The sequence below is a fragment of the Lycium ferocissimum genome, chromosome 2 (genome assembly GCF_029784015.1).
Source record: "Lycium ferocissimum isolate CSIRO_LF1 chromosome 2, AGI_CSIRO_Lferr_CH_V1, whole genome shotgun sequence".
In the NCBI taxonomy this organism is placed as follows: domain Eukaryota; kingdom Viridiplantae; phylum Streptophyta; class Magnoliopsida; order Solanales; family Solanaceae; genus Lycium; species Lycium ferocissimum.
In genome coordinates this window covers 63527377-63540546 of record NC_081343.1, presented here as the reverse complement: position 1 = coordinate 63540546, position 13170 = coordinate 63527377, and the positions used below count along the sequence as shown (strand labels likewise).

The 13170-nt window shown below is 38.1% G+C and overlaps 1 protein-coding gene across 2 annotated transcripts; it reads left to right on the top strand.

Moving 5' to 3' along the window:
• The first annotated feature begins 1605 nt into the window (after positions 1 to 1605).
• LOC132046724 (probable beta-D-xylosidase 6) lies at positions 1606 to 6030 on the top strand. Of its 2 annotated transcripts, none has more exons than XM_059437455.1 (6): positions 1606 to 2478; positions 3236 to 3390; positions 3501 to 3598; positions 3677 to 4024; positions 4475 to 4891; positions 5078 to 6030. In XM_059437455.1, exons 1-6 carry the CDS (start codon positions 1720 to 1722, stop codon positions 5668 to 5670), a joined length of 2370 nt encoding a protein of 789 aa, XP_059293438.1. In that variant the 5' UTR covers positions 1606 to 1719; the 3' UTR covers positions 5671 to 6030. The 2 variants fall into 2 exon arrangements, with proteins under 2 accessions (XP_059293438.1, XP_059293437.1); XM_059437454.1 differs by having other exon boundaries at positions 1609 to 2478; positions 3224 to 3390.
• The last annotated feature ends 7140 nt before the right edge of the window (positions 6031 to 13170 follow it).

The following is a 13170-nucleotide window of genomic DNA, read 5'->3' as shown; positions in this document are numbered from 1 at the left end:
CATGGTTACAACAACCAACACAGGAGTGAATATAATAGTCAGCATTGCAGTAGCAGTGGTGGTCAGACTAGTGGTTATGGTGGTCAGGCTAGTGGATATGGTGGTGGACAAACCAGTGATTATTCTTTTCCATACATACACCATTCTACTAATAAAATTCAATCCAACATAATTTTTTTCTTTGGCGTTGATATTTCAAATAGTACTTTTTAACGATCTAATTCACCAATACTTCATGAATAGGAATAAAATTTTAATTCAATCATATTGCATGAAGTCACATAAATTAAATAGAACAAAATGGAGTAATTGCGCATATTAAAACAAAAGATGGGCCGGGTGGGGATTTTTTGCAAATTTGGCCCCATGTATAGAGTTTCATTATGAAGTAGCTAATAGATAGAGGGTTAGCCCGGAAAGAAGAAAGATTGACCTGTACCATACTATTGTGGGCAATTAGCAGGAATGCCCTTATTACGGGGTGGTCTTTAAGTTTTATCCTTCAAAATGGTGGTTTTAAAGTTTCTGTTCGCCAGTGAATCAACTATTGCGTTCAAACCTCCACCGTGCCGAAAATTAAAAAAAAAAAATCGTAAATTACCCGTAAAAGCGTAGTTATATAACTACCGCCAGTAAAGCACTTGGCAGATTCGAAAAATTAACTTACCTGCGTAATTTTCTGCGTGTGCTTAAAGGCGTGCAAGTCTTCGCTTTTTTTACATAACTTGCGAAAAAAATATATTAAATTTTAGGTGAAAGCGGGATTCGAAGTGACCAAAGATTATCAATGCGCGCAAACCTTGACACCACCAATCAGCGGCAGAAACTTAAAAGACCACCCCAAATGAAGGGCAATCCACGCAAAAAAAAAAAAAAGGTACCGTTCTCGTCCAATTCAAATGATTGGCTTATCAACGGAGATAACTATGGCTACTATTTGGAGCAGCTGAGAAGCATTACAATTTGCATAATTCGTAGTTATTGCTTACTATATTAAAGATTGGAGAGTAACCAATCATAAAGAATAGAGTGACATTCACCCATTATGATGCTATTGAATGATTGAAACGACAATATTATTATTAGAATTATTAATTACAGTATAGTAATAATGTCATTTGACCCGGCTTCATTCTTTTGAGAAAATAACAAATTTCGAGCTCAATCACATTACATAGACTGCAAAAAATGGAACAAATACAGTAATTCACTAAAAGCCCATTCGAATATAGAAGCTAAGCCAGTTGGGATTATTTGCCATGACATTTAGGCCCAACTTGTTTGGGACAGAATGTTATAACTTATAAGCATTTAGAAAGGCTGGAGTCTGACTGGTTGTATTAGCTTCTTCTTGTCGTTCATCAATTGAAATGATTGGCTTGCCGAAGAAAGTAGACATTAAGGTCAGGTAGAGGTAACGTAATTTGTAATATCGCACAATTAGCACTTATTGTTGCTTATTAAGATTGGAGAGTAATGATTAATCAATCATTACAAATTAAGCCAACCAAAAATTAACACACCACCCGTTACCTACACATTTTATATTTACCACAATAAAACGGCCTATGTAATCATACGCTATAAATCCAATTCTATGACATTATCATCACCTATAAAATACTATACAAATAATTCGAGCTTAGCACAAGTACAGACAGTCAACAATTCTTGGATAATTATACATTCTTCTTCCTACCATCTCTGCACTTCAACAACATGACCAAAAATATCCATTTCTTATTATTTTTGTTCATCCTCTTAAACACTCTTGGATTCAGTGTTCATTTAACCAAATCAAATCCACATCCTCAATTCCCATGTCAGCCACCTCATCACAAATATCCATTCTGCAACAAAAAATTGTCAATCTCCACTAGAGTTAAGTCCTTAATTTCCTTACTCACAATTGATGAAAAAATTCTACACCTCTCTGATAACACAACATCAATACCAAGACTTGGTTTACCATCATATGAATGGTGGTCAGAATCACTTCATGGTATTGGTACTAATGGACCTGGGATCAATTTCAATGGACCCATTAAAGGTGCCACTAGTTTCCCACAAGTTATTCTTACTGCAGCTACTTTCAATAGAACTTTGTGGCATTCAATTGCATCAGCTGTTGCAGTTGAAGCAAGGGCTATGTATAACACAGGTCAATCTGGGCTTACATTTTGGGCACCTAATATTAATATTTTTAGAGACCCAAGATGGGGAAGAGGTCAAGAAACACCAGGGGAAGATCCTATGGTGGTTTCTTCTTATGCTGTTGAGTATGTTAAGGGATTTCAAGAGTTGAATTCCAAGGCTAAAGATGTAAATAGACATGGGATTGGGGAAACTAGGAGGATTCTTAAAGAAGATGATGATAGTGATGGTGATAGGTTAATGTTATCAGCTTGTTGTAAGCATTTTACTGCTTATGATTTGGAGAAATGGGGTAATGTTACCAGATATAACTTCAATGCTGTGGTAAACTTTTTTTAACCTTTGTACTTAATTGCTAGTTTCCCAGTTGTTGTTATACTAGATTTTGCTTTTGGGTGGTCAAAATTATTGCCTGGCATATAACTTATTACATTGCATTGAAGCTTATACTCACTAGTTGATCTCAATTTGATTATATTTAGCTGGAAAGACAATAATATCACCAAAACTTATATACAATCTTCTTTTTTTCTTGTTTGTTATTGTTCAATTTACATGACAAATCCTTGCACATTTTATCAGCCAGAGGCAGAGAGTTATGTAGTATAGGGTTATGTCACTGGTTACCGTTTCTGGTACTGAATTCTTTTTACATACCTCCTTTCGTTATTGGAGAATGGGGGTTGGATAGAGGCAGATCCAAGATTTGGAGCTTGTGAGTTACTATAACGACCTAAAACTAATATACTTTAATAACTGGGTTCACAATCAAGTATTTTAAGATATTTAATGAATTTGTTAATACATATACAAGGTATGAGCGAAAGCTACTGGATTCACGTGGACCCGTAGCTTTCATGCTACATCCACCCCTGAGGCTGGTATACACGTGTATATCACTTAAACCACCTACAACTTGAACTGTGGCTGGCCTCAAAATATCTGCTTTTTGTCGGGGTCAGATTAAGTTGCTCAAGTAATGGTGAATACAAACACCAAGGAATCCATATACACGATGGAATTGTGAAAATCATACTAGTGTTAATTTCTTTATTACTTTACATATTAGGTGACAAAGCAGGATATGGAGGACACGTTTCAGGCGCCTTTTCGTAGTTGTATCCAGCAAGGTAAGGCCAGTTGCTTGATGTGTTCGTACAATAGTGTGAATGGAGTACCAGCATGTGCAGATAAGGATCTCTTAGATAAAGTCCGAACAGACTGGGGGTTCGACGGGTAATATTTCCTTCTTCTTCTTTTTTTTTCTTTTTTTCCCCTCTACGTGTAGGCTTTTTTCAAATGAGACTTACTTCAAACTCATGTGTAATTGTTGAATGACTTATCAGATACATCACCTCTGATTGTGATGCTGTGGCTACTATATATGAAAACCAAAATTACACCACATCGCCTGAAGATGCAGTTGCTGTTGCTCTTAAAGCAGGTTTTACTGGCAGTCTAATTAAATTTGTTATTCCATATAGCTCCTGTTTTTCCAAATCTGATTCAACATTTCTGGCAGGAACAAATATAAACTGTGGAACATACATGTTGCGACACATGAAGTCTGCATTCCAGCAGGGGAATGTGGTTGAAGAAGACCTAGACAGAGCACTGCAATACTTGTTTGCTGTTCAATTTCGGCTTGGTCTTTTTGATGGAGACCCTGCTAAGGGACAGTTTGCAAATTTTGGACCTCAAGATGTCTGCACTTCAAATAACTTGAATTTGGCTCTTGATGCAGCAAGGCAGGGCATTGTGCTTCTTAAAAATGATAAGAAGTTCTTGCCATTGAACAAGAGAAGTGTTTCTACATTAGCTATAGTTGGTCCTATGGCAAATGTGAGCTGTCCGGGTGGTACTTACTCAGGTTAGAAAATCCATAATCCTTGGGTATGACACACTTTTTCTCCATCAGTAAAATAATCCAATATCACATCCGAAATATAGAAATATATGTTTATTTCTTTATGCAAATTCCAAAAGGAATCAAAATGGGGAAGAACATAGTCCTCGTTCGTACATGTATGTGTTTGTCATTTTAAACAAGGTAAATGCTCGAATTGGATGCATATAATTTTGAGGTTCATGCTAGTGCTAGATATAAATCTGGAAAAGGATTTGTGAACCTATTAAGAAAATATTATTCTATAAAGTGAAATATAAATGTACATTCTGGTCAGGAAAATTTCTACATCACCAAGTGAGTCTTCTTATTCTTGTCCTCATAGTTAGTTAGTTGCTCAGGGCAATTCCTTTTTGAGTTAATATTTTGTTAAAATTTGTTTAATGTAATTTATTATCCCTTGTTATGTTACAGGAGTGCCATGCAAATTAAACAGCATCCGTGAGGGGTTTCACGGACATGTAAATAGAACACTTCATGCAGATGGTTGCCTTGACGTAGGATGCAATTCCACTGCTGGTTTCCAGGATGCTATTTCTATTGCTAAAGAAGCTGATTATGTACTTGTTGTGGCTGGGTTGGATTTATCCCAGGAAACTGAGGATCATGACCGATATAGTCTTCTTTTACCTGGTTACCAGACAAACTTAGTTACCACTCTTGCAGCTGTAAGTAAGAAACCAATCATGTTGGTTCTTACTGGTGGTGGACCTGTTGATGTATCCTTTGCTGAGAAAGACCCAAGAATTGCTAGTATCTTATGGGTTGCTTACCCTGGAGAGACTGGTGGTAAAGCACTTTCCGAGATAATTTTCGGATATCAAAACCCAGGTTAGTATAAACGCATACTGGAAGTTGATAGCAATTAGTTTCATATGCTAGTGAGTTTTAGTGCCCAATGAAGTATAACCTAGTTTAGCAAAGGAAAGAGTGTAAAAGGGGAAATTTATTGCTGTTTGCCTCTGTTTTTGCAAAATAAGAACAAGCTGTGGGTTGAGCTTTTATAATAAAATGCAGGTGGAAAATTGCCCATGACTTGGTACCTTGAGTCATTCACTAAAGTGCCAATGACTAACATGAATATGAGAGCTGATCCTGCGAATGGTTATCCTGGAAGAACCCATCGATTTTACACTGGAGAGCTGCTATATGGATTTGGGCATGGATTGAGCTATACAAGCTTCGCTTCGCAACTCTTATCTGCACCAAAAAGATTGAGTTTATCACTTGCTAAATCTAATCGAAAAAGGAGTATACTTGCCCAAGAACACAGTAGTCTTGGTTACATTCATGTTGACGAAGTGCCAAGTTGTAGGTTGTCAAAATTCTTCGTTCATATCTCTGTCACGAATGATGGGGACATGGATGGAAGCCATGTTCTGCTGTTATTCTCAAGTATGCCACAGAATATTCAAGGTGCTCCACTGAAAACATTGGTGGGATTTGATCGTGTGCATGTCCCAGCACGTAAATCTATTCAAACAAGTATCTTGGTAGATCCTTGCGAGCTTCTTAGCTTTGCAAATGACCAAGGCAACAGAATACTTGCACTTGGTGAACATACTCTCGTTTTAGATGATATTGAGCATGTTGTATCCATTGAAATGTGACAAGAGCCATCATGGTTATGAGGACGTCAAATGCCATCTGCATCAGAGGTTTTTCTTGCCTGATGAACATTGTTGTGAGCTGATTCTCCAATTCTTCTTCATTCAGCGCTAGCGCCAGAGCATGAAGTTGAGGAATTATAGGATTTCAAGCTCAGGTGCTGTTATGTAAGGATAAATCAGACTAACTCCTATCTGGTTTATTTGGAAGAACCATTCTTCCATGGGAATAATAGAAACAATAGTCTATTTAGATAGGTTAGGAGTGTGACAAGCAATGAACATTTGGAATCTGGACTTGTTATTTGTATGCTCGCTCATTTGTACAATTACAGATTCAATAAGAATGTGAAAGTTTTGCAATTGTCCCTTTTATCTGTTGGGTTTTAAAGTCACAAAGTGATGAACTTTAAAGAGGCAGTATGAATTGGGAAATGAAGGGAAATGAAATTTTGGAAAAGTAACTTTCCAAGTGAGCATTCTCCCGCATTGGTGGTAGAAAGTGATATGTGTGTGCTTATATGTAGAAGCACATCTTCAAACTCATAAAGAGTTGAGAAGAGGACCTCCTCTCGCGCCGTCATCGTCGCTCGGATTCGGTCAATTCGGTCAATTGATCTAATTGATTGACAAATTATCCGATTCGAATTCGGATTCGGTCAAATGATCTGATTGATTGATAATCTTTTTGGACCAAATTTATTTTTCCACTTTCATTATTTAATTTTCCTTTTCCTAATATTAATTTGCGCATTCCCGACAGTCTTAACTGATTGACCGAACAATGGCTATAAAATTTTCAGAGGCTTCGCCTCAACTGCAATAACGAGAATTCTACTCTGCAAAATTTCCTCCCTGAAAAACAGTTTTTCATCCCCTCTTCTTGCATTTTTTCCAAAGACAGAAAAATAGTAAGTGTCGTGTGATTACATCCGTTGGTTGAGTTCGCTGAAGTTCTGCAATTTCGATTGCCAGTATTGCAGAATAGAGTTTCGTTCTATCTTGGGAAGAATTAATCCAAACCTTGGGTAATTGTGAGATTAAATTCAAGGAAAACAGGTTTTTCAGGCTCGAAACTAAACTTTCGTTCTTAACATGTTTTTTTGGTTACAGTTTATACGTTTGATTACCGAAGGATAACATTATCCTCTAATCGCTTATGGTTGTATAGATAATAGGAGCTAAATTAAACTTAAGATGCCTCTATTAATGCTTCAATACTAAGAACTTGAAACACACTGTTTCTATCGTGAAGATATAAATTCCTTGTGAACTTGCTCAGACAAAGGAGTTTTTGTTTCCCGAGTTGTTTGAACATCATTTGACATGCAAGCTACAACAATTTGATCAGGACCATCTTTGAGCTAAAAAGTTTGTCTTCACGTACTAGATTTATGATTCACGATTATTATGTGAACGTTTCTTTTCGTATCAACGAAAGGATGACAAAGCTGATAGCAAGATCATTGATGCAAGGTTTGGAATGATGAGAATGAGATGCAAAGTGCAGAAAGGAAATTGTGAATCCATGATGACATATGGAGTACTTCAATGATTAGCACATATGGAAGTTGTAAAGGTCGTCATGCCTGCAACATACAGATGTCCTCACATGAAACAAGAGCACGACTGTTCCTTTTTTTCTTTTTTCCTTTTCTTGTTAATGACTTGTGAGAGAAAATGGTTCGGGGTGTGGTACTCACCGAGCTGCAGCTTCCTTTTAATCTGTTTCTTAATTTTTCTGGTCACTGTGCTTCTAGGTGGTGGGGCCAAAAGCTTACTGTCATTGTTGATTTGCATGTGAAACAGAACAAACGAAAAAAGCACCCTTTTGCTAGCTTCACATGCAATGGTAGCTTCAGGATTCTTTCTTTCTTGTTTACAATCAAGTTGAGCCAAAAAGGAAGTGACGGATAACTGCAATTGTCCTATTATCTGAACTTTGGTGAACTACTAAATTGCAGCAGGTATATTCTAATAAGAGTCACCAGCTTCCTTATACTTCCAGTCAGATTTGATAAATAGTTAATTTCTTTGTTTGTATCAGCACATAATCCATCGATTTTGGAAGTTAATCTGCATCCTTACAAAGGGGAGGCCTTATCTCTTAGTAGTTCAGATCATATTCATCACCCTTTAATTTGTCTAATAGCCAAAAAGATTACAATTTCAATAGTGCACAAGTTTGGATTTTAGTGATATAGTATTAAAATTCATCACCGTTTTTGTCTAATAGCCAAGAAAACATACCAATACTGTCACAAGTTCGAAGACTAGTCACACTATATTCATGACTTTTTTAGTCTAGCAACCAAGAAGATAACAATTCGAGTAGCTTCAAGAATTCCAATTATAGTGATATCGCCTAAATTTTATCACCTTTAGTCTAATTGCAGTGAAATGATAATTCTGGTAGTGTCAAGGGTACGAATTCAGGTAAATTGTGACCACACACTTTGAGCATTTCCTACTCCACTTTTCACTATGTATAAAAGAAAGGAAAAGAAGGGAATCCTCGTCTTCCTTGTAGACTTGTGGTCAACAAATCGTTAGATTCCAAGTCAGTTAAGTCAAAGATCAAATCTCACAAATTTAACATATCTGCCAAAAATATTTATATCAAACAGTGCAATAAATTCAAACTTGCTCCTGCTACATTCAAACTTCTAATCCAGTATAATATATAAAAATCATTGGAGCCTTTCCCAGAAATTACCGAAGATAAATTCCCAAAATTAAGGACTAATATCACGGGGAGTTCACAAAAGAACACATTATCTCGTCACAGCTTCGCTAATTTTTGCCATTTTGACAAGTTATTTTCATTTATTCTCATTCTTCGAATGCCCCCACTCACATTCACACGAAAATTTTACTCAAACTCTAAGTCTATACCAAACTATGTGAGTTTATCGTGATTAAGTAATAAATTGAAATAAAAATTACATTAGTTTGTCATAATTAAGTGATAAAAATGTATGTAGTAGAAAATGTGCCATGTATTATTTAGTTTGGAATAAGGGCCCAAGACTTTTGTAACCCAAAAATAAAATTTTGGAACCAAAATAACCCATTAAAAAAAAAAGAACGTAAATAGGCTTTACGCGCGGTTTGTGGGTAAAGGACCGAAAGTGTAGTTTTACGCGTTTTTGCGCGCGGTAACTGTAATCCGTGCGTAAACTCTGCAAATATATCGGGCGCCCTTCTTCCCCTGGCCCCCCCCCGAATTCAAAAAAAAAAAAATGAAAATCTGCCATAAAAGTCCTTTCCGGGTCCCACGCGATCAAAACATCGTTTTCTTGTTGATTTCCAACCCAAAAGTGGTATATTGAAGTCTAGGAATAAGTGTCTTCGCAATAAAGCGACGTGTAATTCAATTCAAAAACTCAAAATCAAAGCTTCAATATATTTATTTCACTACGATTTTTCTATTACATTACTAACCTAAGCATTACTATCGTGGGAATATGGACAACAAAAAACTTTTACGCACTTTTTTTGTGCGCAAAAGGGCCGTTTTTCAACTCGTTTTTAGTTTTTTTTTTTCATTTGTTAATTTTTTAATTGTTTATTTATTAACCTAAGCATTACTATTGTGTGGATATGGACAAAAAAAAAAAATTTACGCACTTTTTTTGTCCGCAAAATGGGGCTGTTTTTGCCAGTTTTTTAATTTTTTTAATTTGTTGTTAATCTGTTAATTGTTTATTAATTGTTTATTTAGTATTTGGTAATTGTTAGATTAGTTATTTCAATTGTTAGACTAGCTAATTATTTATTTAGTTTTTGTTAAGCCAATTGTTTATTTGTTAATAATTTGATTAGTTAGTTAATTGTTTATTTAACAATTATATGCTAATTAATTTTTTATTATTTAATTAGTTAGTTAATTGTTTATTTATTAATTATATGCTAATTGTTTGCTAGCTAATTGTTAATTTTTTTGATTTTTTAATTATTAATATTTATATCTTTAATTGTTAATTTATTTATTTGCTAATTAGAAATTGAAAATCCTTAGTTTAGGATTCAATCCTTTGTATAATTTCTCGGTAAAAGATTACATAACAACTACTACATATTAGAGATTAATTAAAAAAATAATGATTAATTTAAAATGCGTAAAAAATATGCCACTTTAATTCTTACTTCATGTATTAATGATTAATTTAAAATGCCTAAAATAGAGGACACACCGTGGAGCGGGACCACTTTCGACGGAGAGAGGTACTTTATCTGACATGAGCATAGGTCCCGGTATGTATGGGATGCATCGGTATCTCGGAGAGTGGTTCGTACCGTGCGGGGGAGTCGGCATGGGATATTCTAGAGGCTATTCCCCCGCGTCCCTTTGTGTCATAGATATACTACGTCGGGCGGTATCTGCCGGTGCATCGAGGTTGGTCGGCTTGTGCACGATAGGGCTCTAGTGACGCTATGATTGAGCGGCGGAGGAGACCCATACATTTCATCTTTGCACCGGCGAGGCTACCGTCGCACTGCGGGATATCGAGATGATTTATGGTCACAAATTGATGGACGGCATTGTTGCGAGCCTCGGGGAGATTTGTCAGTATCGCCGGGAGTTGGCTAGGCTTCTTGGTTTCGAGCCTGCGCAAAAGGGATATGCGTGGACGAAGTCGGTTGTTGCGGTCCTACCCTCCATTGCTCACTTGCGCCTCGTAGATGCCGCGTCGATCGGCGGCGCGACACCTCGAGTTGATGTTGACCGACGTGCTCGCTTATGTCTTCTCATCATATTCCCATCATGTTCCCGAACACGTCGGTGCGGATATGAGCATTAGTTATCCGCACTTTGTGAGAGGACCCTGAACCTACCGGGATGTTATAGTTGGGGAGGCGGGTCACGGCTTACATGTACGCAGATTTGATCGAGCCTCTGCGGGCGAGAGGGTTGAGTCGTTGTATTTAGTCCTCTTCGCCGGTGTAATATATTTAAGTGTGTGTAGATAAAACACTAAATATATTTTTTTGAAACGACGACTGATAAATAATTTTTTTAATTACTATGACAGATATAGGGTGTGGACTAGGTCGAGACCTTTTCAGCCCATAGCTGCTCACCCTCCCGATGACTATGTTGCTGAGGATATGCCATACGCGCGAAGATGGTCGCGAGGCCGTACTAGAGGTGTAGAGACACGCGCATGTCATTCTCCCGTTTAGGGATCGGTTAACCGTATTGACGGCGCCCGAGGTTAGTTTTTTTGATTTAACATTAGTTTGTTATTTTTGTTAGTCTTTTATTGTTAACTAGTTGAATTCCTTTTATAGGCTTTCATATGGACGCCGTATGATCAGATTTTGGGTTAGCTGCCGGCGTTTTGTAGGGCTGGTGAGCACATGTGGACTGCACGGTGTCCATTGATCCATATGGACATCGTTGAGCATCACGCACCCGATCGCGTATTACGGTAGTTTGGGCATGTGCAGAACATACCCGAGCTACACATTGAGCACACCCGACTACACCGGGGACGAAGCGTTCGATCGACGGTGCGGCATGGCGGGCGCGTATGCACCGGGGAAGTCAATGCATGGAACGCGAGGATGACGACTCTAGCGGCGGTCGGACATGACACTCCGATCCACGAGGTACATGACGTGGCACACATACATATCACTCGCTCCGGTGCCAACCCTCGACGCGCGCGTCCCGACGTGGCCGAGGATATGCATCACTCGCAGGAGCATAAGAGGCACTGGTAAGTTTCTTCCATCGTCGTCTTATTATGTATTACTTTACGAATTTATTCAATTCTTAAAATTTCCAAATATATGCAGCTACGGATGACTCTGATGGTACGCCATGAGAGCATTCCCCTTACGAAGTCCACCGACCCCGGGATAACGACATATGCAGCACGGATAGTTCATCTCACCGACACTAGTATGACACAGGCACAGGAGTGGCATCGTGTCGATGAGGATGTACCAGGGGTGTTGAGGGTGGTAGGGCCGATAGAGGTGGGCGGGTTGATACGGCCGGTCGGTGATGGTGATCGAGAGGTGGTCGGGCCTGTGAGGTCTAGTAGATGGAGCGACGATGTAGCCCGTCCGGCCCTCGGAGCCCGTCGGCTACAGATATCCCGTCGACTTTACGACCTGGATATACGCCAGAGATGGTCCCACCTTATGATCCTTGGTCATCATTTCCTGGTGCCGGTTGGTGATCTACGTATGAGAGATGGAGATGAAGACTTGGATATTATTTTCGATGACTACTTTCTGCCGTTCTACGGCGGGCCTACGGTACCATGCAAATCTGCCCGCCGGTCGCTCGGGGAGCCCTCTCATACGCCATCTCGTGAGCTCCGCGACACACATGTTTATTTTTTTATAATAAAATAATGTATTAATTAATTATTTTATTAATCTAAACTAAATTATTTACATATATTATAGGTTGATTCTTACGCGCCGGGACCGTCTCCGTCGCTCGTATCGATCTCCGTCTCCACCTCCGCTACGCCTCCGGTAGCGCTCGGGAGATTGTTGAGGAACCACCTAATGAGCCCTCGACCGGCCTATCTATGAGGCCGTCGACACACGTTTTTTTTTTTTACAAAGAAATAATTTATTAAATAATTGTTTATATGTTATTTCATGTTTAGTTTATGATAAATCTAAATTAAATTGTTTATATGTTATTTCAGGTTCATTCTTCTCGCTCGTGGTCAAATTTCCTCCGATCGAATCATCTCCGAGGCGTCACCGAGGCTACTCGGTGGAGGCCGCCCCGTCTCCCACGGTGAAGATGTTTTCACCCGAGCTCGAAGAAGGGAATAAAGGGTGATCATGCGCGTAAATCATCCCGTCATTCAGAGGAGGAGAAGAGATCCTGATGATAGTGAGGGTGGTGGGGTTAGTGAGGATCCTTAGGCCTTAGGAGATTGTATATGTGTAAATAAAATGTACATTTTATGTTAATATTATATATATTTTTGGATATTTTTTTTAATGATAATTAGTTATTTTAGTATTTATTGTTGATTAATAATAACTCGTGCGACGTCCATAATTAATTAGAACCCTATAACGACGATCTAAATGTATATGTATAACAAGTTTTCAAACTTACTTCGGAAAGACTTTACAACCTCTAAAACGACGATCTAAATGTATATGTATACTTGATGAATGAAGCCGATATTTATTACCTAAAAAAATATTAAGTTCTACATAAAATATTTATATTCTCGGTGTTATTAAATGTCATTAATTTTCACAAAAGTATTTAAAAGTTTTCAAGTTCGAGTTTGATTTCCAAAGAACGGATGTCAAAGGTGGGGAACTCACTCACGCACGCACCGTGCGGTGAGCTAGGACTAAAGTAAATGTACACCTGATCCTTTTACACATAACTGCGGCAGAAAGTTTATTCTGTGCTCCTTTTTTTTTTTAATTGCTACATTCCAAAAATTTATTTTTGCGTTAAAAAAAGACATGGCTCTTGGAATAACTATTGAGTGCAAGCAATGG

Excerpts from the sequence above, each read along its gene's own strand:
- LOC132046724 (XM_059437454.1), top strand. The coding sequence starts at position 1,720 with ATGACCAAAAATATCCATTTCTTATTATTTTTGTTCATCCTCTTAAAC. Across the intron at positions 3,599-3,676 it reads TGCTGTTGCTCTTAAAGCAG|GAACAAATATAAACTGTGGA; the intron begins GTTTTACTGGCA and ends CATTTCTGGCAG. Across the intron at positions 4,025-4,474 it reads TCCGGGTGGTACTTACTCAG|GAGTGCCATGCAAATTAAAC; the intron begins GTTAGAAAATCC and ends GTTATGTTACAG.